We start from the raw sequence: 23,695 nt of genomic DNA on the forward strand, positions 1-23,695 counted from the left end.
GTTGCTGGTTACAGAAAGCCCAGCGTGGTTGAACCTCATTTGCTTAATTAAGGACATGTCCCAAATGTAAGGTTCTAGCACCATTTAATAATTACCACATTCGTCTTTCAGATTTCACTGAATTAAATGTGAATAAACACGACCGCAACTGAGAATACTGATGGCGTCTCCTGACATCCATGTTGCATTTAATGAGTCACAAGGTTGTATTTGGTGGAAAACACGGACTTTCTTTACAGTCCCAAACCTTGGAATGCCCGGGGTGTGTGATCTTCTTACCCCAGGCTGTCTGTCTGCACAAGTGTGAAGAAAAAAAATACAAATACTTTGTTACTCTACTGTATCTGTACTTCACTTGAGTATTTGTTTTTTGACAACTTTTTGTTGCTACTCTTCACATTTTTTGCACAAATTTCCAATATTTGTCATTTCTATTGTGCATTTACAGTAAAGCACTGTGTTGGACTGGCCAACGGTGGCTGTGGTGCTCATGGTCATTTAAGTTATATCAATTGATGAATTTGAATTTCAGCTGATGGTTCTAAAATTCATTAAAGCTTTATACCAACTCTATATTGTCTGGTGTAAAAACAGTATAAACAGTGAACTGTCAGTGGACTGAATAGAAATCTGCTAAGATAGCTGTGAAACATCTGCTTACAGCTTGTTGAATTCAGTTGTGTAAAATCAAGCAAGAGCAGTAAACCTCAGAGCCACAGCAGCATGTGAGCTGACGCCAGCCTGGACACAAAGAAAAACGACTCGAGTTTACGATAGAAGTTATCTTGAGCTTTAATTCTTTTCCAAACGCCGACCCACTGCAGCTGGTTCCCCACCATCCCACTTTAACCCCTGACTATCCCGTGAATATTTGCTTTTTTGCATGACTCCTACATCTGTACTCACATTGGGGCTTTTGAATATTTCTCAGTGTGGCTCATCATATATAAATATTAGGGGTGCAACGATACACAAAATTCACGCTTCGGTTCGATATTTTTTTAATACAAAAAAATGTTCATGCCTTTTTAATTTGTCATTTATTAAAATTATAAATATATATTTTAACTCAAAAGTACAGTTTTTAAATTTAATGTTGCTGAAACAACAAAGTAATAAAAAAAAAAATCTATCTGATGGAGAAATCCCTCATCTTTGGAAAAGAGAGTTTATTACAGAGAAATGTCTCTTTCCAAAATAAAAGCTATACTATACGCTTCTTCTGGGCTATATTCTCAGCAGCATATTAAACATATCAGGTCCCCATGAGGAGAATCATGTGCTAACGGCTGTCTAAATGACTCGGCTAAAGTTTGTAGCATGCGTGCTTGTTGTTTTTGTCTGCTTCCACTTGTCTTTGCACTAGGATGATGTCGGGGTAAATGTGCAGTCATATTCGTTGTGTTCCCACTAGTGCTGTCAGCGTTAATCTGAAATGACGTTAACGCCACAACACGGCAAATCTCCGTTAACGAGCTACCGCAGATCGCCCCGTGTGTGGGGCTGGACGGCGTCAACACGTTAACGAGCTAACTGCGCTAACACACTAGTTCCCACCAATGTAATTGAGCATTGCGTGGCACATCCAACATACTGTTTTACTTTTGTCCATGACACGCTTACCTTCAGGGTCATACGTCACATGAAGACCAAAATAGTTCCAAACGCCAGATCTGAATGAGGGTGGGGGAGGTTCAATTTGCCATGTTGCAACGAGAGCTTAGCTTCTGCCTCGCTAGCTTGCGCTACGCTCAGTGAATCTGCGTTCGACTACTCCGCCTAGGCTGCACTGTCGAGCGCAGATCCACTGAACGCTCAACACAGGCAGCATCGTCAGAAGAAAAGTTGATAAAATAAATTTAAAATGTTGTATTGTTCGATACATATGTGTACCGAACCAAAGCACTGTATCGAACGGTTCAATATCGATACAAGTATCGTTGCACCCCTAATATGTATATCTTTATTTTGTCACAGATTTGCACATTATCTATCACAATTCCTAAACTTTTGACCATTCAGAGTACTTTACTTTAGTCATACATTCACACATTCATACACCAGACTGTTTCTTATACATACAGAGTTAACACGCCACAACACTTTGTCTGTGATCTTTATGACGTTGGCCAATAGGATCACATTACAGATAAGAATAGATCAGACGTTTCTTTTTTTGTGACCTTTTTTTAACATATAATGGTCAAGACAATCTCACAATGAAAGAACAAATCAGGATTTCCCAGGGACCATTGTGCAATAAGTAGACTCTCTCTCTGTAGTCACTTCAGAAATGTATGACTGTAACCTTAAATGTTCCTGTCATTATATTTAGCAGTATATTCTAGTCAGTTGCCTGTAATTCCACATCATGCTAAAATGCTCGAGCATGTAATCACTTTTCCATGTATTTATAATTTCAGGGAGTTCAGCCACTGGAAGGTGAACAGCCTGGCTACGGAGAAGAGAGATTTCCTCAAATCTCCATTGCCCTTAGCACCAGAGTTCCTACGCAACCTGCGGTTACTGGGCCGACGACCAACCCTGCAGCAAATCAATGAAAACCTCATCAAGAAGTACGGGACCCACTTCTTGGTTACTGCCACCCTGGGAGGTAAGGGAGGGCCGCAGGTGACACACTCTCCTTTATTCTCGGGTTAGGAAGTGTCGGGACACGCCAGAAATAGAGAAACCGTTCGTTTTAGGTCTCGGAGGATGTTGCCTGTGTTAGTGTAGCTCCAGGAGTCTATCTGTCCTTTTATACCAGGAAAGAGTCTCACGTATTAAGTAGAAATAGCAACAATGCTTACATCTTGCACTTGCAGCACTCAACAATGCTTGTCTCCCTCAGAGGTAATTTTCCACTCATCGTTCCCTCTGATGAACATTAGAGCCTCACAGAGCAGAAGAGGGATTGAAATGACCTGTTTCATACCCCCGTGTTTCTTCATTGGATTTCTTTTTTGCCTCAATCCCCAAGGAGAGAAGTAACTCACAAAACAGATCGGCAGCAGCATCGATCGTGTGAGGGTCACAAACACAAGAATGAGACCTGTGTAGTGTTCAAGATGACAACCTAGTGATACTGATAAACACCTAATCTCAGTCATCAACTAGTATAGTGCAGATATACAAGTACATTTGCAAGGAGTGATAGTGGGTCAGGGCATATCTAAGGACCCGGTCAGGATTTACAATCCTAGGTTACTCAGATCATTCAGCCACATAAAATATGCTATGAATGTGTGAAATTGCAAATTTTACAATGATATAATTAGTCTAAGGCTACGTCCACACGTACCCGGGTATTTTTGAAAACGCAGATTTTTCTATGCGTTTGCACCTTTCGTCCACACGTAAACAGCGTTTTCGGTCACTGAAAACGGAGATTTCTAAAAACTCCGGCCAGGGTGGATATTTTTGAAAACTCAGTTTTTGCATTTACGTGTGGACGAGAAAAACGGAGAAAACGCAGCGTCAAAGGTGTGCGCATTTTTTGACGTCACACTGTGCGCCACGTTATTGTTTCGGTGAAATGAATTTCTACAATACTGTTAATTGTTCTCTCTGCAGTGTTTAAATGCTTACATATACACACAGTTACTGTCCCTCCACACATACCACTCGGTTCTGCTTCTATGCCCAGTGTTGCCAACTCCTCAGTAAGGAAAATCGCTATTGGTTGTCCTAAAAGTCGCTAGAAGTCGCCAAATGACGTCATCACCTAATTTGCATAATTGGTCATGCTAATATAATTGTAACCTATGTTGTTGGAGAGAGAAATAACATCGTGGACGAGACATAAAGTGAGCAAAAAACGTCCTAAATGCATTTAGAATTTATTTAGAACTACAAATTAAATTTCTTTTAGCAATTATTGTTTTTTGTAATGTCTTTCATGTCTTTTTTAGCGACTTTTTTTTAGAAAAAAAGTCGCTAGGGGGTCTGAAAACTCGCTAAATATAGCGACAAAGTCACTAAGTTGGCAACACTGTCTATGCCCCAGCTTTGTTTACTTTTTCCCACCAAGGCTTCTAGACTTCTGATTGGCCAACATTTCTACACGGTTAGGAATATAGCGCCACCTGCTGCTTTGGCATGTTCCTAGCAGCGTTTTCCTTCGTTTCTACCTTTACGTGTGGACGGGATTATTTTTTAAAACGAAAACTGAAAATCTCTGTTTTCAAAACTACCCGTGTATGTGTGGACGTAGCCTAAAACTTAACGTCTAGTGCATCATATTTGAAAAAGCAACATAAATTGCACGATACATTTTTCAGCAATAAATTGAAAAAAACAAACACACAAAAAACTTCAAATGTGCAAATTAATAATTCATTTCATTACTTTTGAAAGAAATTGTCAGAAGGTTCAGTTTCAATCATTTCACGGTTCAGGCTTGAAATGTTTAATACCAAAATTACCCAAACACAGCTCACATAGCAGACAAATCCGGTTCTCTCACAGGAACAGTCTCCTAACAGCCGCTCTGATATTCACGTCTGCAGACGCCTAACTTTAATGCCACTTATCACTGAATGTATGCACTGGAGCAGTTTCAGAGCCGGGGGTGAATGCAGTGTCACACTGATAGTGTCTATGTGTAATTAACAGCCTCGACTAAATGGGCAGATCCATTCTGCATACTGATTACTGTAGCAGAGTGAAAACGCATGAAATAGCTGTTTTTTGTTCTCTTTTCTTCTGCTGTGGTTACATCTAAGTGTATTTTGGTAAACGGTTGAGTGAAAGTGAAAGAGGAGTGAAAAACTGATTCATTCCCCCCAAAAAAGCCACTCAGCCTCAGAAAGGTACCTTTTACATTAATAAAATTAAATGCATTACACTTAGAGAACAAAAGTACTTTTTGGCTGTTATAGTTGTGACATTGCACTTTGCAATAGAAACTCAAATGAAAAGGTGGCGGTAAATATAAACACCCTGCGCTTCCTAAATAACTGAACACCCATGAATTTCAGATCAGAGTTAGTCTCTCTGTGTTTCTCTGAATGGCTTTAAAGCCTCTTGGCGCTCATCCATAAATAATGGTGTGTTTTGTTGAAGACCAAGAAAGTGTGGCTTTTCTAAGCAAATCTTATGCTTAGCAAGACACTTTTGGAGTGGCGGCTTTGCTAAAGATCACACTTAATCTCCCATTCAGATTCAATTTAGGGAGGTTGGGAATAAAGTGTTCCCTGTAGTGTCCGGGAATTGAACTTATCACTCTGAAAGTTTTAGAGAAATTACAGTAAGAGCTGTCTGCAATTTATTTGGACATTACACGGGCAAATAAAAAGGTGTTTGGTGCATTTACAGTAAGAGGATCCTGCCTCATGTGATTTGTTAAAAAGTTTCCCACATCAGTAGCTGCTGGCATTGCTGAGAAATTCTTGCTCACGCTTTATATTACTTACATGTTTTAGCTTGCACGAGATAAATGCCACGTTCGCCTTTCATATTTTCAAACTATTGGTGTCTGGGGAAGGAATACAACCTCCAATTTTAGTGGCAATGGTTCTGTTGCTGCCAATCCAAATGATACAGTACCTGCACCTCAGCAGACAAACCACAAAACCGCAGCGAGACGCTGAAGGCCTTTCCAAAGAAATGTCAAACTCAAAGATTGTCACTCCAGTTTTTCCAAATAGAACGTACGCGCTCGTCTTCATTTGGCTTTTTATCCACGTTAAAGAGGATTCAGAAAGAAACAAATGATTTTCTCAATGAAAACTGTTCATCACGGAGTGCTCTGTAAAATAATTATCATCGATCCACAGGAGAAGAGTCTCTGACCATTTTCCTGGACAAGCAGAAGCTGAATAAGAAGTCCGAAGGCAACAGCAACAGCTCAGTAGTGTCTTTGGAGCTGCTCCATCAGCTGGCCGCTTCCTACTTCACAGATCGAGAGAGCACCCTGAGGCGACTGCACCACCTCCAGATTGCCACCTCTGCTATTAAGGTACTGTTCACATTCACGCAGCAAATGCACCTGGAGCACATGCTCAGATGTATAGTCTTTGATTTACTAAGAAATTAGTTTTCAGTATGAACCATGTATATGCAAATGTGTGTTTCTGAGTGTTTGCATTTCTCTAGATTCAAAAAGAGTTACGGGAAAAAAAAGACACACAAATTAACACTCCTATAAAACTGTCCCTTCAAAATGCATGCTCCATGCTCCACCTAAAATAAATGCCTCTAACAAGCAATCTTTTTTTAAAGCATATTTTCAAGGTGTGTCGTTGCTCAAAAGCTGGCAAGAGATGAAAGCAAGTGCACAAGATTTTTCAAATGTAGCAAGCTGGTTTAAAAGGACAGTGCATGTGCTATAACCCACAGAGGCACCAGAGCATGGCAAATGTCAAGTCCGGATGTGAAAAGCAGCACGTTCTCACGGGCTGCAGTGTGGGTGCGTGCATCTGGATCACACAAGGGTTAAAAACACAATTATCATAATTCCTTTTCAAATAAAGCTGTTTGATTTTAGCAACGAAGTGGCTGCGACTGTCAAACTTGATTTTAACACACTCTTACAGCCAAGTTCATTTTATTTACCTGCACACTCAACACTTGATGTGATGAGTCGTCACTTAGCCAAAATCCACCTCTGGGCTTGTGCAAGCTCTTTAATTGCGACGAGGCTCAGTTTTGTTGAAAACACACTCAAAAACACAGTCAAATAAATCCTATTATCTCCTCTCTGCCTGGTTTTACCTTCCCAAATCCCCTCCCTTCCAGACTGGAAGCAAAGCTTAACCGAGCAACGCATTTTTCACATCAGAACAAATCTGTTGGCTTTCGCTTGATGACAGCAGGTGTGTGGGTGGGTGGACGATGCCTTCATGCTTGAACTTAAATATGAAATCTGATTGAAATGAGTAATTGCAAAGTGTCAGCCTTGTGCGTACCTTGTGCGAGGTGGCTCCTTTCCAAGCACAGTCGCCGAAAACACGGCATGCAGAGGTGAGATTGGCTCTCAGACCTTTTTTGGCTGCCAACAGTCTCTTTAAAACAGACCCTGAAGTACTTGATTGCTCTCCCAAAAAGCCTCGAATGGTTGTGCACAAGAACCGGGCAACACAAAGGACTCCTGGACTTATTGCAAATAGCTTTTACTGGGAGAGAGAAAAGTTTGATTAGTATAAGGGCATGAAATGGAATTTTAATGAATGAGACAAGTTTGTTTAGCTAAAGGCAATCTCAATGAAAGCAGCATCAAAACAAACTTCCCTACAATGCAGGCTTGGTCAAAAGAGATAACCTCTGCGTGCCTACAGCTTTTATGTTTATTGACACGGTTTATCCCAGCGAACCGTCGCTTTAGAACGTGAGCAAAATTAAAACAAAGGAATTTTCTTGCTTACTTAAGTATGCAAAGTACGAGCGCTGCATCTCACCACTGCAGAAAAGGCTGCTAAGCTTGAATTAATTATGAACTGAAATCTTTGCTCAGCGTGATCCGTTTGTGCTGGGGGAGGCTAATGAGTGACTGGCGCACTGAAACAATCCGTCAGCTTCTGCAAAGAAGTCCACAATGGCAGATAAATAAATTAGTAGCGACCGTTTAGATCTGTTTTCCACATCAGTTAGTCTGCCTTCAGCCCATCCAGTGATATTCTGTGAAGAACGCGTCCAGAACCCAACTGCTTCTCATGCATATTGAACTGCATTCCTACAGTCACGTATCAGTCATGTATACAGCCAGCTTGCTGTATTTGGTCTGATTCAACAAAATCATTAATGCAATATTTGGAGTTTCAGAAGAATCGATATGAAGTCAAATATTTGCCGAGCGGTATGATTAAAGTAAAAACAAAGTTTGAGCTCTATTTATCTATGCATGCTCAATCATCCAGGTAAGTAAATCTCCAGAAGTTGATTCTGTTCATCTGGACGTAGCGTAGCATAATTCAATTAATTAAATTTAAGGACTGACCTCCCAGCCCATTGTTCCTTCAGTGGGCTGGTTTCAGTCATTATGCAAATGTACTGTTTATAAGATTGAAACCTGCAGTCAGCTGAGACTGAAGACGTCACCTGGATGAGTGACGAAATGTTTCTCCCACAAAACGCTACGTCCAGATGAACAGAATCAACTTTTGGAGATGTTGCTTCTTGGCTCTGCTTTTGTAAAGGAGAGTGTGAATGCTCTAATCCAAGTGTTAACGACCAAGTGGACATCAGCTAAAAATATAGTGGTTTAATTTGAGTGATGTAAGTAGGTCATAGCGGTGGCATCTCTGTGGCTGAAGATAAGTTAACATGGGCGTGCCAAAACTGCAGTTTTTCTAATGGCAACTTGAAGCTGACTTTAGAAATGACTCCCATAAGCATCAAGTCTTTGGATGGGCTTCAGGGGTCCAGGCCCACCCAGTAAAGTCTCACTAAAGTAAGTTAAACTAATTCACGCAATTTGCCCATAGCGATTCAATTAAATATATATTTATTGAATTCATTATTATTTGATCAACAGTAGTTCTGCAGCAGTCATAATGACGAGCATGACAAAAGATGACACTGAGTGGATGGGCCTGTGCAACTCTGGGAAGTACCTGTCACATCTCTTTGAAACTAAAAAGAGGTTAAAGTACGACCCTACTTGTAATTGCAAAACACAAAAACTGCCTCAGCCACCTGAGATTTTGGAATATTTTGAAATAAGTGACTTGAGCTGAATGTCCCCTTGTCAAAGCTGGTTGCCCGTCCAGTTCATATGGTTTGTTGTCAATCATGACTCCCATGAAGAATTGTTGAAGTCTTGTAAAAAAAAAAAAAAAAAAAGCTAAATTATTAGCTAAATCGTCCCTTCATAGCAGTTATACAGAGTTGAACTTATTTCTTAACTTTTTTGTCAAGGTTCAAAGTTAATATTGTGACTGTTATTATTGAAAGATGTACTAAAACAGGCAATTATGTGATAAATAACATGGTTTCCTAATATGGTCACTTCTGGCTCAAGTAGAACTAGAGATGGCCCGATACCACTTTTTTATGCTCGATACCGATACCGATATCATAAATTTGGATATCTGCCGATACCGATATGAATCCGATATAGTGTTTTTTAATCAATAAAACTGTTTTTTTAATATCTTGCTGCATTTTGTTTAAGTTCACACTCAAGTTTAAATAAACAACAACACTAAAGCTATTCTGTTATACCTGTATAGAAAAAGTACACTGCACCCAAAATATTTCATAGTTCAGCAACACTGATCAATCTAATAAACTTAAACCTGCTCCATCCTTCCTATTCTGGTATTTTAAAGAGTACTTAGCAGAAATATTAAGCAACCTAACTAATAGGGTTGCAAACTCCCAGCAAAAAATAAAAAAAGGAACCACCCTCCACCTCATGATGCTTAATTGATGTAATCAAATTTAATTTGATGCAGTGTGAAAAAAAAATGCACAGAAATAAATTATTTTTCAAGAATAATTAAATAGATTCAACATCTTTCTTGAACAGAATTGCAGACTGCACAGATGGTATCTTCCCAAAGGAAAAACTACTATAGCTTACTAGGGTATATTAGACTTAATAGTTACTATATACAGTAATGGACTTCTATACATTTTACATAAGATTAAAACTTTGGGTGTAAGATTCAGATAATTATTTCAGATATTATTTTAAATGAGAATAAGAAAGGAAAGTATGTCTTTGTGCCCCCTTTTCCCTTTTCATGCCCTATCGGCCCCCTGGCTAAACTTTGCTAGATCCGCCCCTGCACAGTTACAGCAGTCAGCTACATAGAAAAAGATCCTGGTGTAGAAAGTAATATTAAATAAATTCTAACAACAGCTTATCAAGCTTAATAGTGCTGCTGTTGTTCAGCCGCTGGTTTCCTCTTTCTGGCGCGAAGTGGGCCAAAAACAAACAAGACTCGCGACAGAAAAGCCGATCAGCTGATCATTAATCAGTTTCATGATTGAAGTAGCAGCAAGAAGAGGCAGTTGCTCTATATATCGGTTGTTAAGCTTAATGTGGGAATGCTTTACAAACATTCAGATGAACTTACACACTTACTTTACTTCTCTCTGGGAAAACTTCCTCGGAGATAAAATGCTGGTTTGAGGCTACAAATACACACAGCCGCTCTATCACGTGAGCACACTGCTCCAACGTGCTACAGTTATGAGCCGAGTTACGCCGTGTCGCAAGTTTTGTAATATTCTGTGAGCTGAGTTAAGTTTAGTTGTACATAATTCCACAAAGGGAAAGCTTCAAAAAATCTTATTCTTAAGAACTTTTGATCATATCTCATTAAACAGCTATTAGATTAGTGTTCCTGGGCGTGTGAGGTAATAGACACAGAAAGTCAAGAAGCTTGAGTACCACCCACTGTCAGCTGCAGTGGGCACACCACTGACTCTTCAGACTCTTTCAAAAAGTACAAAGCCCCCCCCACGGCCAACCTCAGAGAGTTCAGCTTTTTTTGTGAGAGGGAAAGCACTGGGATGGGGTAACATTAAAATTGGAAGAGCTAGATGCAACAGCTCAACATAAGAGGAGACCAGTGTGGCCCTGAAGGTATACCAGTGAAGAAACAAACCAAGCTCAAAAGACTCCAGCTGACAGGAAAACTTGAATAAAACTACATTTGAAATGCTGCTGAGGAAAAAGATGGAAATGTAAATTTTACTGTCCGACAAGCCCATATAAAAGCTGTATAATGTAACTGTTTTTAATTAACAGGCTAAAATGTTCAACTTGAATGCCTTTCTCTAAACGTCCACGATGGAATTACTTCCTTGAAGTTACACATAAAAATAAGCCTCATGGAATATCTTTCTGACTTCTGAATGAAGGAATTCTTCAAATGAAGCCTCGCTTTCACTGTAGGTCAACTTGGAAATGCCCAACCTGGTCCCTTTCACTCAAAGATTTTCACCCTGGGGTGAAATTGAATTGTTAATTGCTCGACAAATCTGTCATCTCATTAATCTGTTCATTTTCTGCTACGTATTTGGAATCTGCGCAAACCAGCAGCTTTCCAGTCCCATTCCCAGTCCTCATGACCCCAGGGTCCCCCCAGCTTAACATGTTTAGGAAATCTGAATAGAGCAGTGTGCAGGTAACATTATCATAAAGCCTCAAATGCCACAACTCTCTTTCAATCCATCCATCTCATCTGCCATCCACAGTCAAAAATATGAATCCTTGCACTTCCATTTAGAATCACTAGGATCACTTCTGCAGTGGGACACCACTACATCAGAAATGTCCAGAAATATATTACCTGCTGAGCCAGAATTACTTTGGAACAGAAATGTCTGACACAGTCATTTCTGTGTCAAGAGGCTAATGAGGCTAAATTACACCACAGTCAGCTAAGAACCACCAAGACAACCTACGAAACTGCAGTTAGCAAGCAGTCATGAGCATCTCTAAACTCTTTTTATCGGCTAACCTACTCTCCAGGTTTCTACTCTCCAACCTCTTAAAGTTTAGCCGTTACAGCTGCTTCTTTCTTCTCCTTTAGACTGATACTAGCAGGAAACGCAGCAAGAAAATAGATTTTTCTTCCCTATTGCAGAGTACCAGTGTAACAAAACCCAAAATAGAGACTGAAGTGCCAACTTGAATATATAGCAAGTAGGGCTGCCACGAATAGTCGACTAGTCACGATTACGTCGACTATCAGAATTGTCGACGACTGATTTAATAGTCGACGCGTCGTTTGAAGCTTTGTAAGATCCCCAAAGACGCAGGAATAAGTAGTAGGATTTAAGAGTGTAATAACGGACTGAAACAGAAGATGGCAGCACTGCATGTACAAGGATGCCAGCTGCCGTTAAACCCCGAAGAAGAAGAAGTAGCTCTGTCCCAGAATTCATAGCGCAGCCCAGCTCAGTTTCCAACAATGGCGGCAGCTAGTTAGTTTTAATATTACTCTTATTAATCTTTCTGGGTCACAAAATAAATGTTTAACATATTTTCAGGCGAGAATGTAGCTGTGTAAACCTCAAATATCTGCTCAGTTTATCAAGACACCACATATTTTCAAAAGCGCTCCGACGTTTTCGGAGAAGTCTGTTAGCTACTAGCTCGATAGCTAGCCGGGGGCTAGGCTCACTAGAGCCGTGAGAACACCGGACTCCCGGCAAATCGTTTCCAAACCCACCGCCGTCTTTCGCTACTCAGGTTAAACATGATATATAAGTCACTTAGATAACTTAAAAATGCTATTGTTTGGCTTTTTTTAGTATTTTATTTGTTCCTGAGTAAATCGGTTTGGCTGAGATTAAAGTTTTTACACAGCTGAATAAACATCAAGCAGACAGCTGATTATCAGAAGTGTGAGATGTTCGAGAATATACTCCGGTGTCCTGTTATATTTTAGATAGCAAGGAGTTTATTAAACTTCACCGAAACAATCTGCAAATTTCATTTAAATTGAATAAACTATCATCTTGTCTTTATTTTTAGTTAGCACATACCTTAAACACTTCAAGCTGTAAGCTAATGATAGTTATATAAGAGCAGATGCTGCTGGTGCAATAAGCTGTACGTTTTACATCCAATGGATGATGATCTGATTAGTCGACTAATCGCAAAAATAATCGGTGACTAGTGACTATCAAAATAATCGTTTGTGGCAGCCCTAATAGCAAGGATGTTGTTGCTGCGTGGATTTGTGCTCTGCATGAAACAAGAATCAAGATTATTGCATCCTAACACGACCTGACAGTAAGCTGAGTCATTGTCAAGGTATTAGCCAGTTTATTAAAAGTTTATTGCTTGAATTGTTAAACATTTGATGTGATTAACTCAAAAGAGATCAGAATAGTAGGGAATATAAGATAGCACATTTTGACACACTGAAAATTTTAAATTTGGATTTAATTATTGGCTAGCCGTACCCCGAAAGATGCACAACAACACCTCTGTAAGCAGTTCTGAAAAGGTAAGCTCATGTGGCATGTAAATGAAATGCTACTTTCAGTCTGATATAGTCGTGTTGCTGTGAAAAGTAATAACTGATGGCAGCCTGTCATTTATTTAAGAAATATCACTGTATTAGTGTTATGTAACCGTTTACCTTCACTCAGTCAAACTCCAGGCATGGAAACATGAATTTAGTGAACACGGGAGTGAGTCAGCTTCTGAATGATAACCCACCCAGCAGCAGGAAAACCAGGTAGCCATGGTAATGCCAGATCTAAAGCTAAAGCTTCAAACAGTTTGGAAATGATAGCCACAGTCACAGAGAAGAGTTAATCTGTGTTGCTTGTTTCATGTAAACTGTGTGGGAACACAGAAATAGCGCCTTTTCCGCCGGAGTCAGAAAACACAGAAGATTCACAGATCAAAAGCACACATAACAAGTGAGGCTGAAAGTTTGCTAAGGAAAAACAGGTTACAGTGCCTTTAGAGTTTGTTGGCTAAAACTTAGCTCACATTTTCATCAAAAGACTGAAAACTAAACAAGCTGTCAAAACAAAAACAGATATAGAGCGTTGTGCGTATAGATAAAGAAAAATCTGCAGTAGGTGTTCATCTTCATGAAAATTCAGAATTTAACTTTGCATTCAAGTGAAAATCATCTAAAAAAGTATAAACACACATACCAACGAGTTTACCTGCTGATAAGGGACTAGAGCAGCTTTTCTTCTAGACTGACAGGCAACTTCAAACAGCCAGTGTTTTTGCACACCTGCCTGCACACACACGCATGTGCAAACACAACAACAACACTTTGAGAAGAGCATCCTTTACGTATGTGCTAAATGAGGCTCTCTGAATGGCATTTGGGCCACCTGCCGAGCCATGTTCTGCCACATCCACTCATCACCCAAAAGGGAACAACACTGAGTGGGATGTACTTGACCTGTGCGCATACAGGCCCTTGGGCTCTTTGTCTCTGCAGCTGAGAGTAGGCGGCGGGAGCCACATGCATCGCCTCTATCTGTAGCAGTAAAGGAGAAGAAACTCACATGTTCAGTTTAAGCTACACTTCAAATAAACAAACAAATAAATAAATAAATCCTCTGTAGCGTATGTGTGAAATCTGCTGTTTGGAAAGGTAGAGGAACTGTCTCTGTTGACGCAAGTGAAGGCATGGTATTTTTACCACACTGTTAGCAAGAGCCAAGATCGGCAGGGGAAGTGCACAGTGAAGCCCCAGTCCTAAATAAAAGCTCATCACAACGCATTACGCAAGAAGGAACACGCCAACGCGTTTAATACACTGACAGAGATCTGAAAATGATGTAAAGCACAAACACCACACCTCTACAATGACTTTAAACTCCAATAATTCTTGGAGGTGTACAAACTAGATTGATGCCATATAAAAGGAAAAATGACTTCCAAAGTAGTGAGTCCTCTAGCTCATATGTGATGGAACAAGCCAGTTTCACAATGATAAAACAATGTCCCAAATGAGGTAAAAAATGAACAAGGCACTGTTGTATATTTAGGAATTATTCTAGATACTTTTAATAACTAATGATGACTAATCAGGGCTGTTAAAACATCCAGAGATCAAGCAGTACTAATGTTCTTCTATCCAAGTGTTCGCAGGTTTTCATTGCATTCATTACTTTGAGGTAACTTCAAATAAGATTAAGATTCAGGGCACTTCACGGTATCAATGCAAAACCTGCATAAATATATATTTCACTCCGAACAAATGTGCACTTAATAAGAAAGCTGAAAAGTATTTGATGTTAAATAAAACCTTTTTTTTATCAATAAAGAGGTTAAAGGTACACAAGAGTATAAACAGCAGTTTGTTAGATCATCAGCCATAATAAGCTGAGTGAAACAAACAGCATTACTTGATCTCACACAATCCATACAAAACTTTCTAGGATCATAGGAAAACACACACTACTCTGCTATGTTTGAACAATGCATGTTATTGAGTAAACACAAAAGACAAAGTGGTCTAGTTTGAATGATCCACTCACTGAAGGGCTCTTGGGAGTTTGAATCAAAAGCAGAGGCAGGGTGGCAGCTCTCAGGTGGGTTATTATTGAAGTTCCTCACAGGAGTTACAAAAAAGCCTGCTGTGTATTCACTGCAACACAGCTGAGAGCTCTGATGCATTTATCATTTCAACAGACAGAGAACACAATTTATGTAGACCTTAAGGAAATAAATCATGATAATAAAAATCGCTGTAGATAATTTGAAAAAAGTGATAATTGTGCAGTCGGTTAGTATTAAACCGTCACTCTCCATGGGCTTGAAAAGTGGCTAAAACCTTTAGTTTTCTTCATGAAGAATAATGATCAAACTTAATGCTTCTTACACAATCTGTAGTACATGTTTGAATTTGTTTGTTGCTACAGCAAAACTTACCGAGCGGTATTGGTCTCACAGTTCATTCTGCATTCAAACATGGCATGAAAAATGAAAAACTTTCAAAGTTCTTGCACTAAATAGTGTTGGTATCAATACAACATATGCACTTTAAAGTTTGGGAGATTTAAAAATACAATAATCTACTTCTGCTTTCAGCAGGTTTTCATATTTTGAACAGATACAGTTCAGTCAGTGCTGCCTTCTTTTACTAACAGTAGCTTGCTGGCATGAGACGTGTTTAACGTACACCTGTAAATGGTAGCTAAAAAAATACCTTGCACTGCAATCCTTTAAAACTGATCAAGAGTTGACACATTGCGATATTAAAAAAATGTGAAACAGATGGTTTCAGTTTCACAAAATATAAAAGACAAAAATATAATAACTAACAAACTGTTAAACTGGGTCCACAGTGGAACAAGTTGGCAGTATTTTTTTGCCTAAGAATGTGACATCTTGACTGTGCTACAGCTGGAAATTCCAAATTATGAACTAAATTATTTAGAAATACCTGCTCTAACGTCTCCTCTTAAGCTAATCTGGTCCATCTTTAGTCCCGTTTTTTATATTTATTATATGAATTTTTCCTCAGTGTGGTAGTTGTGGTTCTGTGAGTCATGCTGTGTTTGCTGTCTCCACTTCCTTTGTTGAGATTGAGGGTCACAAAGAACCCCACTAAGCAGCGTGTATTCCTTTATATTCCTGCTGGGTGTAGTAAGGTGTTTTATTGGGATAACACAAGTGATGTTTTTTTTTTTAGTGTACATAAGAGAGAAAATTATAGTAGGTGAAGTACAAGAGAAAGACCCGTTAATAATTAGCAAGGTCCAAAAATAAAGGACGGTCCAAAAAGAGAAACCCCAGGGATCCACTTTGAAACTAGAACGAGTTAACAAAGAACTCACCCAGCAGGTGGAAGTACACAGACTGGCAGCTCGATTAAGGCGATGCAGGACTACCGTATGTATATACAGAGAATGGAACTTAACAAAGATGAGTCAGTGTGGGACAAATAAATCACACAGGAAGAAGAATGATGTCATCAGAAAGAAAGAGGAAGTGAAAAGAAAGAGACTAACACAAAAAAGGGAAATGCCATCCATCTGTCCATCCATCCGTCCATGCATCCATCCGTCCGTCCATCCATCCGTCCATCCATTCATCCGTCCATCCATCCGTCCATGCATCCATCCGTCCATGCATCCGTCCGTCCATCCATCCGTCCATCCGTCCATGCATCCATGCATCCATCCGTCCATGCATCCATCCATCCGTCTGTCCGTCCATGCATCCATCCGTCCATGCATCCATCCATCTGTCCATCCGTCTGTCCGTCCATGCATCCATCCGTCCGTCCATGCATCCATCCGTCCGTCCATGCATCCATCCGTCCGTCCATCCATGCATCCATCCGTCCGTCCATCCATGCATCCATCCGTCCATGCATCCATCCGTCTGTCCGTCCATGCATCCATCCGTCCATGCATCCGTCCATCCGTCTGTCCGTCCATGCATCCATCCGTCCGTCCGTCCATGCATCTATCCGTCCGTCCATCCATGCATCCATCCGTCCGTCCATCCATCCGTCCGTCCATCCATCCATCCATCCATCCATCCGTCCATCCATCCATCCACTTTCTTAACCACTTATCCAAATCCAATTCAGAATCATTTGTTGGCTAAAAGATTCAGAGGATAACCTTGAAAATACAACAAATAAAAGGAAAAACATGCACTGTTTGGTTAGTACTATATTTCTCTTACTCCAGCCAAATATCTGCAAAATAGTGTACATAAGAGTATCCTACCCTGATCATTTTTGTACCTTTTCATAACCACTGTGCACATTCTGCAGGCTTTTAATTTTAACTGCATGCAATTTATAAAAAAATGCAAACTGCTTTGGTTTTGTGGAATCATAAAATTTATCCGACTTCACAGACTTTGAGCCCACCCTATGAGGTAGAGTTTAATGTGAACAAAGAAAAACCCAAGGGATTATGTTACACAACCAATTCCAAAACATGAATGAGATGCAACAGGTTTCTTTTTCTTTTTAAGGCAGGGATTATCAGTGGCATGTGTGGCTGAAACAACATCCCCAAACAGCCCCGTCGTCCTTCACTAATCTTTCCTTGTTGCTAGCCTTTATCTGTAGCTTATCTTTGACTTCATCTCAGCAGTGTCTGGTTTTTTTAGTTGGTTATTTGAGTGATGTTTGAGATGTGTATCTCCTGTAGCGCCTTCAAGGGTAACTTCTATTTCTTTTGATATTAGATCCAATCTTAATGCAAGGCAGAGTGTGGAGATATAAGGCGCAGGGCTGTGTTAAGGACAGCAAATTTGCACAGGCTACCTTATTTGCCAAATGGCCTGATTTAGCTGCAGAATGGTTTTGCCAGAGGACATGTCCATATTGTTACGTTCTATTTTGAACAACTGCTTGGGAAAATGAACTGTGTGCGATATCTGCAAAATAATGTTTGCTTAATTTTTTACAGTATTTTCTTTTCTTTCTTGTGTCTTATCCCTTTTGTTCCATCTGTCACGCTTATGTGACTTTTTTCTGTTTACACTCATTGCTCTGTGTGCACCTTTTCTCTTCACCCTCTGTTCATGTCACAAGAACAATATTGTCAACATATCATAAATTCCATTACATCTCTTTCAAAACCACTAATATTCAGCTTCAATTTATATATTTTTTAAAAACTAAATTGTACTATTACAATTTACTTTTTTTGCATGTTGTAAGGAAGAAATTTTCAGTTCAGTTCTGTGATTGTTGCACTGGTACTCCAGCGCAGCTAGCCAGCTTTGTATTGTATGATCACTTGTCATCATCACTTGCAATCATATATATAATATTTTTGTTCAGTGATGATGTTGTATATTCATACCAAAAGAAGGGGATTTTGTTTTGTTTTTTTACAGTGTGCCGGAATTGTCGACAATAGCCAGGAAATAGCCACTAGCTTATCTTTGATTGACCACTACATGAGTGTAATTAGTTTACAACAAAGGCTCACGTGAAGGAGATTAATCCATAGTTTTTAAGATGAAACTATACTTTTACTGCTAAGGAGATGCTGGATCTAGAGATGACCAGTTAGAACTTCTATCTAAGCATCTGACTTTGATGCACAATACCTGTACTTTGATGCTGCTAGCATTTTAAAGAAACCTTTGAATCAAATACAATACACACTGGAGAGTATTTCTTTATCTACATGTTATATAAGCGATTTTAAAAAAATGATGTTTGCATCAGTAATAGTTGTCTTTATTGTCTCGACAGAGTGTGAGGTTGTGTGAAGTGGTGCATAAAGATAATATAAAAAAGGAAGAGCATGATTCTGGATTCTTAATTTCTTGTAGTGTAGCAAAAGTATCTTATGTTGGAAGGTGATGTTAGCATTTGGTTTATGAATGGCCATTTTACAGCCACAGAATAAGGAGGGTGGAGAGGGTGGAGCACTACCAGTGCCTTGTATTTAAACCGCTCCAAGGTTTGCTTAAAATGACAGTTCTTGCATGTTATCTCTTGAGTGTTTTGCTGCTGTAACAGATGCAGCATTATCATTGGTCACACTTAAACATTACAGCTGTCTAAAGCCTGCTGCCTTGAATCTTAAGGGAAATGTGTTTCACAGTTATTCTAAAGCCAAGATATTATATGTATTTATTTATTTTAACTTGTGAATAGAAATATGTTTTTAAACCCTAATAACAAGAGAGACTACATGGTAAATATCCTTAAATACATACCACAAAGTATCTAAAATTAATAATGAAGTAGAATTACAGACATATTGTTAAATTTGTGGGGTTTGGGCAAAGCAATCATGTCTGTGACGCTGTGATAAAAACATAGGCTCAAACAAATCAGCAGATTATATGAACATTTTAAGTGAGATGCATTTGTAATAATTCAATGGAACAACAAATATAATGATTTCTGCTAATAGGAATAATTATAGTCATAAAAGTAATAAATGTGTAATATTTAAGAAATTTGCAGATTTTGATGATTTAAGAACACTAACATGTAAAAGTGGTCATTACCATGCTTATTGCCTCTACTAAAAACAGCTGCTTAACAGCCTACCTTTCAATATTTGATTTTGTGAGTCCTTCACACGTATCTGCATCTGTTAACTTTTTACTTTTCTTCACATATTTTCCACCATTCTTTGAAGAACGCCCTCACGTTGCACACAGCTGTGTCTGCAGGGGTATGAGTGAAGCCAAAGATGGTGACAGTTTCTCTGCTGTCAGAGGGCTCTGCCACATCCAGTATTCTGCCTGCCTTCACACACTTCACCTGCTACAGCTGTGTACATGACTGCCAGAAAGAGAAACAAACAGCTACCTCATCCACTATTTAGTGGATGAGGTAGCTGTTGAAGTAAACAGAGCTATCCCTCCTCTATTTCCTAGGTAACCGAAACAAGGACAGGCCCTCTCGGCTGCAGTAACTACGACAGCTTGGATTCAGTTAGCTCGGTGTTGGTGCACAGCCCGGAAAATAAGATCCACCTAAAGGGTAAGGCTCACAACACACACACACACACACACACACACACACACACACACACACACACATATATACATATTTCCCCATATACTGTGTTTTAAATTCATGGAAACACACATCCTCTGCCCTGGAGGATCCACTCATGGGATAAGTTTTTCTTCTTTTTGTACGCACACACTTGAACTCACACATTTCTGCCACCTCCATCCGCCACCATGCCAAGCCTATCGCCTCCAGTGTTGTAGTAGTTGGCCAGGATGACCCTTTACTTTACGCTGCAGTAGTTTATATGTCTGTTTCTGCCTCAGTGGCGTTCAGGCTCACAGAGAATCTGTTATCTTACCAAGGCTGTAGATGGAGCATGTCTGGCCACACTGACCTCAGCCTAACCTTTCCTTACCTGGAGCACTCAGTGCACAAGTAAAGCTGAAGTGTTAATGTGTAAAGTAAAACACTGTTTATATTTATCACCAAATTATTAGTGAATATATGACACTCATCCCTCTGTACTGGGAGTGTTTCCTTGTCGATCGTCATGCTAAAAATTAAGGGGGGTCATCAGCTGGTGCAGCTCATCTGAGGGTTCTTAGGCTCTAAGATGATGAGGACATAATGTTGGACTCTTTTTGGCTCCATCCCGCATCATGAACTTTCTCTGTTCGTGTTTTGTAAGTTTATGTTTATTAAAATATCTTTTATTTAAGCTTGTCTGAACATATGAAATGTGTAGATACAGTAAATTACTATAGTTTCCATTGGTGATTAATAAAAAGTCACATTTATGCTGGCATTTTTTTTTCCAGTAAACTGTCCTATTTAGAGCTTTACATGATTAAAATAACCTGTCATGGATGTGTTGTTTAAGCTTTAATGCCTTAAGGTTTCCCCCCTTCATTTTATTCGTCTTTTGTTCCTACCTTGCTTGTTGTCATCATCTTGCTGACTTATACTTACTTTTTTGAATGAACTGTTCTACACACCAGTTTGACTAAGTAATTCTTAACATCTCATCCACTTAAATCAGTTCGGGGGCTGAACTAAGCATAGGTCTAGAGCTACATCAACTGTTGGGTAGGGATGGGTATCGTTTAGGTTTTATCCGATACCGGTGCCAAACCGGTACTTTTGAAACGGTGCCGGTGCTTAAACGGTGCTCAAACCGGTGCTTAAAGAATGGAGAACACGAAATTGGTCCAAAAACCTCTCATGTTCAGCTGTTTTTTTGTAAAAAGATAACAATGTTAGCCTTTTCTGCAGCTATTGGGCATATATGGTATCACTCTTGGCTGGAAGCAGTGCTTAATCAATGGAAAAAACACAAACTTTGTCCAAAAACCTCTCATGTTCAGCTGTTTTCCACTTTTTCTTTGGTCATTTTAGCCTTTTTGTCCAGGGTGAAGGGAGTATCTGCCATCAAACAAGAAGACAGCCGCATGTAGCTATGATGGTGTTTGCTAGTTCACCTTACATGCATTAATGTAATAACGTGGTTAGCCTACTCAACGTAAATTACACACGAACAACATTAAGCTACTCACGCAGAGAAGAACGGCTGCTGCTGCATCATCATCCTCATCATTTCTGCTACACTGGCAGGGCTAGGGGCCAGGACTCTCCTCTTCGGGTTTTTGGGGGATGTTGCTAACTCCGGGTCCGATAACAGGCACCACACCCGCAGTAGATGTGCTCGGTGTGAGGTCTCGCAGCAAGCTATCAAATACGGTGCATTTCTCGGCTTTAAAAAAAACGCTATGTGTCGCCAGGTGTTTCATCAGATTTGAGGTGTTACCTCCTTTGACAGTATCACAGTATCAGCTTAAAGCACTTGTTGCAGCTGCTGAGTTTGCATCTTTTGCTGTGAAGTACAGCCAGACTTTTGACCGCTTCGCCTTGGGCATTTTTAATCTGTAGCTCTGCTCTAAAAGAACGTACGTACCTGGACCCGCCTACTATCCTCGGAAACTTAATGATTGGCTAGAATCTAAAGTGTATCACAGCACAGGAAAAAAAAGCACCGCAATAAAGCACCGAAATGTGCCATAATGGCACCGGATACCGGTACCCATCCCTACTGTTGGGTGTAAATACTGTTTTAAGGTCAGTACATCAGGGTATCAACTGGCGTATTTACACTGCTTCTCTTAGTATTTAGTGTTTTATCCAGATGCTAAAATGCTAAAAGCATCTATTGGACACCACTACCACTTTTCATGTACAATTTTAAACAGTTTCGGTATTTTTATAGCTGTAGGCATCCTGTGAAGGGTTTTAAATGTGTAATGATTGTGATCACACTTTAGTTAATGTCTGATAACCATGGCTTTTAGTTTGTGGTCAAACATCACTGTGACTAAGTACCACCTACACGTTAAAGCTACAGGAGCTGCTCAGCTGTGGAAAGCAACTGTTTTTGTGTTGATATTAACGCCAGAGGAGGTTTAAAATCTGCAGGTTGTGAGTCAGCAGAGCATTTTATGCACTGTGTGCCTCTGCAGTGACCCTGCTCTGTAACTTTACATGGTCTGTGCTGTGGTTCCTAAACACTTCTACTTTGCAGTAATGGCATTTACAGTTGAACATGGACTATGAAATTACATGAACTGACTTGTTGCAGTGATTGTATTTTATTACAGCGTCACGGCACGCGACTTTATACACCTGTAGCAATGCGACTGAAAACACCAGAGTTCAAAGCATGAGGGGTGTTGGCCAATACCTTTGGCCTCTTCTTTTCAGTCTTCTTTTTGTCTGTATAGTGTATGTTTCACTTGGACTTGAGGAAAAAGGAGAATTAGATCACTCAACTCCAAAAACTATGTTTTTCTCGTGTGAATTCTTGTGCTATTATTTCTTAAACTAATGCCTAAAAGGTGATGAAATTTCATATCCAAAAGCTCAAAGTTCATCTTATGGGTGTCATAATAATGTTCAACAAAAACACTTTCCTAGACATTATTCAACACCAAACATTTGGAACAGTGAAGGACACTGTAGTCACATTTCACATCTAGTCTTCACTATAGGGCTGGAGGATATGGCCTAAAATTCATATCGCGATATAATTTGAAGCATGTGCGGTAACGATATATATCGCGATATATTCTTTTCTTCTGTATAACGTATTTTCCACACTGTAAGGCACACTTAAAATCCTTTAATTTTCTCAAAAATCGAGAGTGTTCCTTATGTATGAATTCTGGTTGTGCTTACTGACCTCGAACCGAATTTGGGCAGAAATCTGTTAGAAAATGTTTTAGTACAACTTTGGTAAGCTGCACTGCTTGATAGATTGTCAGAGCATTACGGCTGCCGTAGTGAGGAGCTTCACGGAGTAATCTGGGTCCAAAACTCCGTCTGTTTCAGGTCCCAAAGTCATACGAACACTGAGAGTTAAAAACGGTCTAAATTCTTTAATCTTTAATTACATCATCAGCGTTGCTGCTTTACCAGGTGTAACAATTAAGTTTAACATCCAGGCATCCATGAAAACAGAATTTATTAAATTTAACTGAGTTAGAAGTTAACAGGAATTCATTAGTTATTAATATACTGCAACAACATGGAGCAGCTGCGAGAGAATTCAACATTAATGAATCAATGTTACAGAAGTGGAGGAAACTCAGTTTTCGGCTTTCCCCATATTTCAAGAGTGCTTCATCTCTTTGCTATGACTGTCGCCCGCCATAATTTGCAGATGATAATGGTTGTAGCCGCTGCGATGCTTTCGACCAAAACAGGCGGAGCTTGATGACATCATCAACATGCGCTATCGCGATAGAGCGATATAGTCAAAATCTCTATCGTTGGCCAAATTTATATCGTTTCTATCGTATATCGTTTCT

The 23,695-nt window shown here is 39.6% G+C and overlaps 1 protein-coding gene across 1 annotated transcript in view; it reads left to right on the forward strand.

Moving 5' to 3' along the window:
* brinp2 (BMP/retinoic acid inducible neural specific 2) overlaps window positions 1–23,695 on the forward strand; it is a 302,755-nt gene that overhangs the window by 166,895 nt on the left and 112,165 nt on the right. Inside the window, exons 3-5 of the mRNA XM_087850672.1 lie at window positions 2,424–2,614; window positions 5,778–5,959; window positions 19,757–19,862. Of these exons, the coding sequence (XP_087706798.1) occupies window positions 2,424–2,614; window positions 5,778–5,959; window positions 19,757–19,862 (479 nt within the window). The remainder of the gene's footprint in view (window positions 1–2,423; window positions 2,615–5,777; window positions 5,960–19,756; window positions 19,863–23,695) is intronic.

The sequence above is a fragment of the Neolamprologus brichardi genome, chromosome 14 (genome assembly GCF_056152115.1).
Source record: "Neolamprologus brichardi isolate AB-2024 chromosome 14, ASM5615211v1, whole genome shotgun sequence".
Lineage (NCBI taxonomy): Eukaryota > Metazoa > Chordata > Actinopteri > Cichliformes > Cichlidae > Neolamprologus > Neolamprologus brichardi.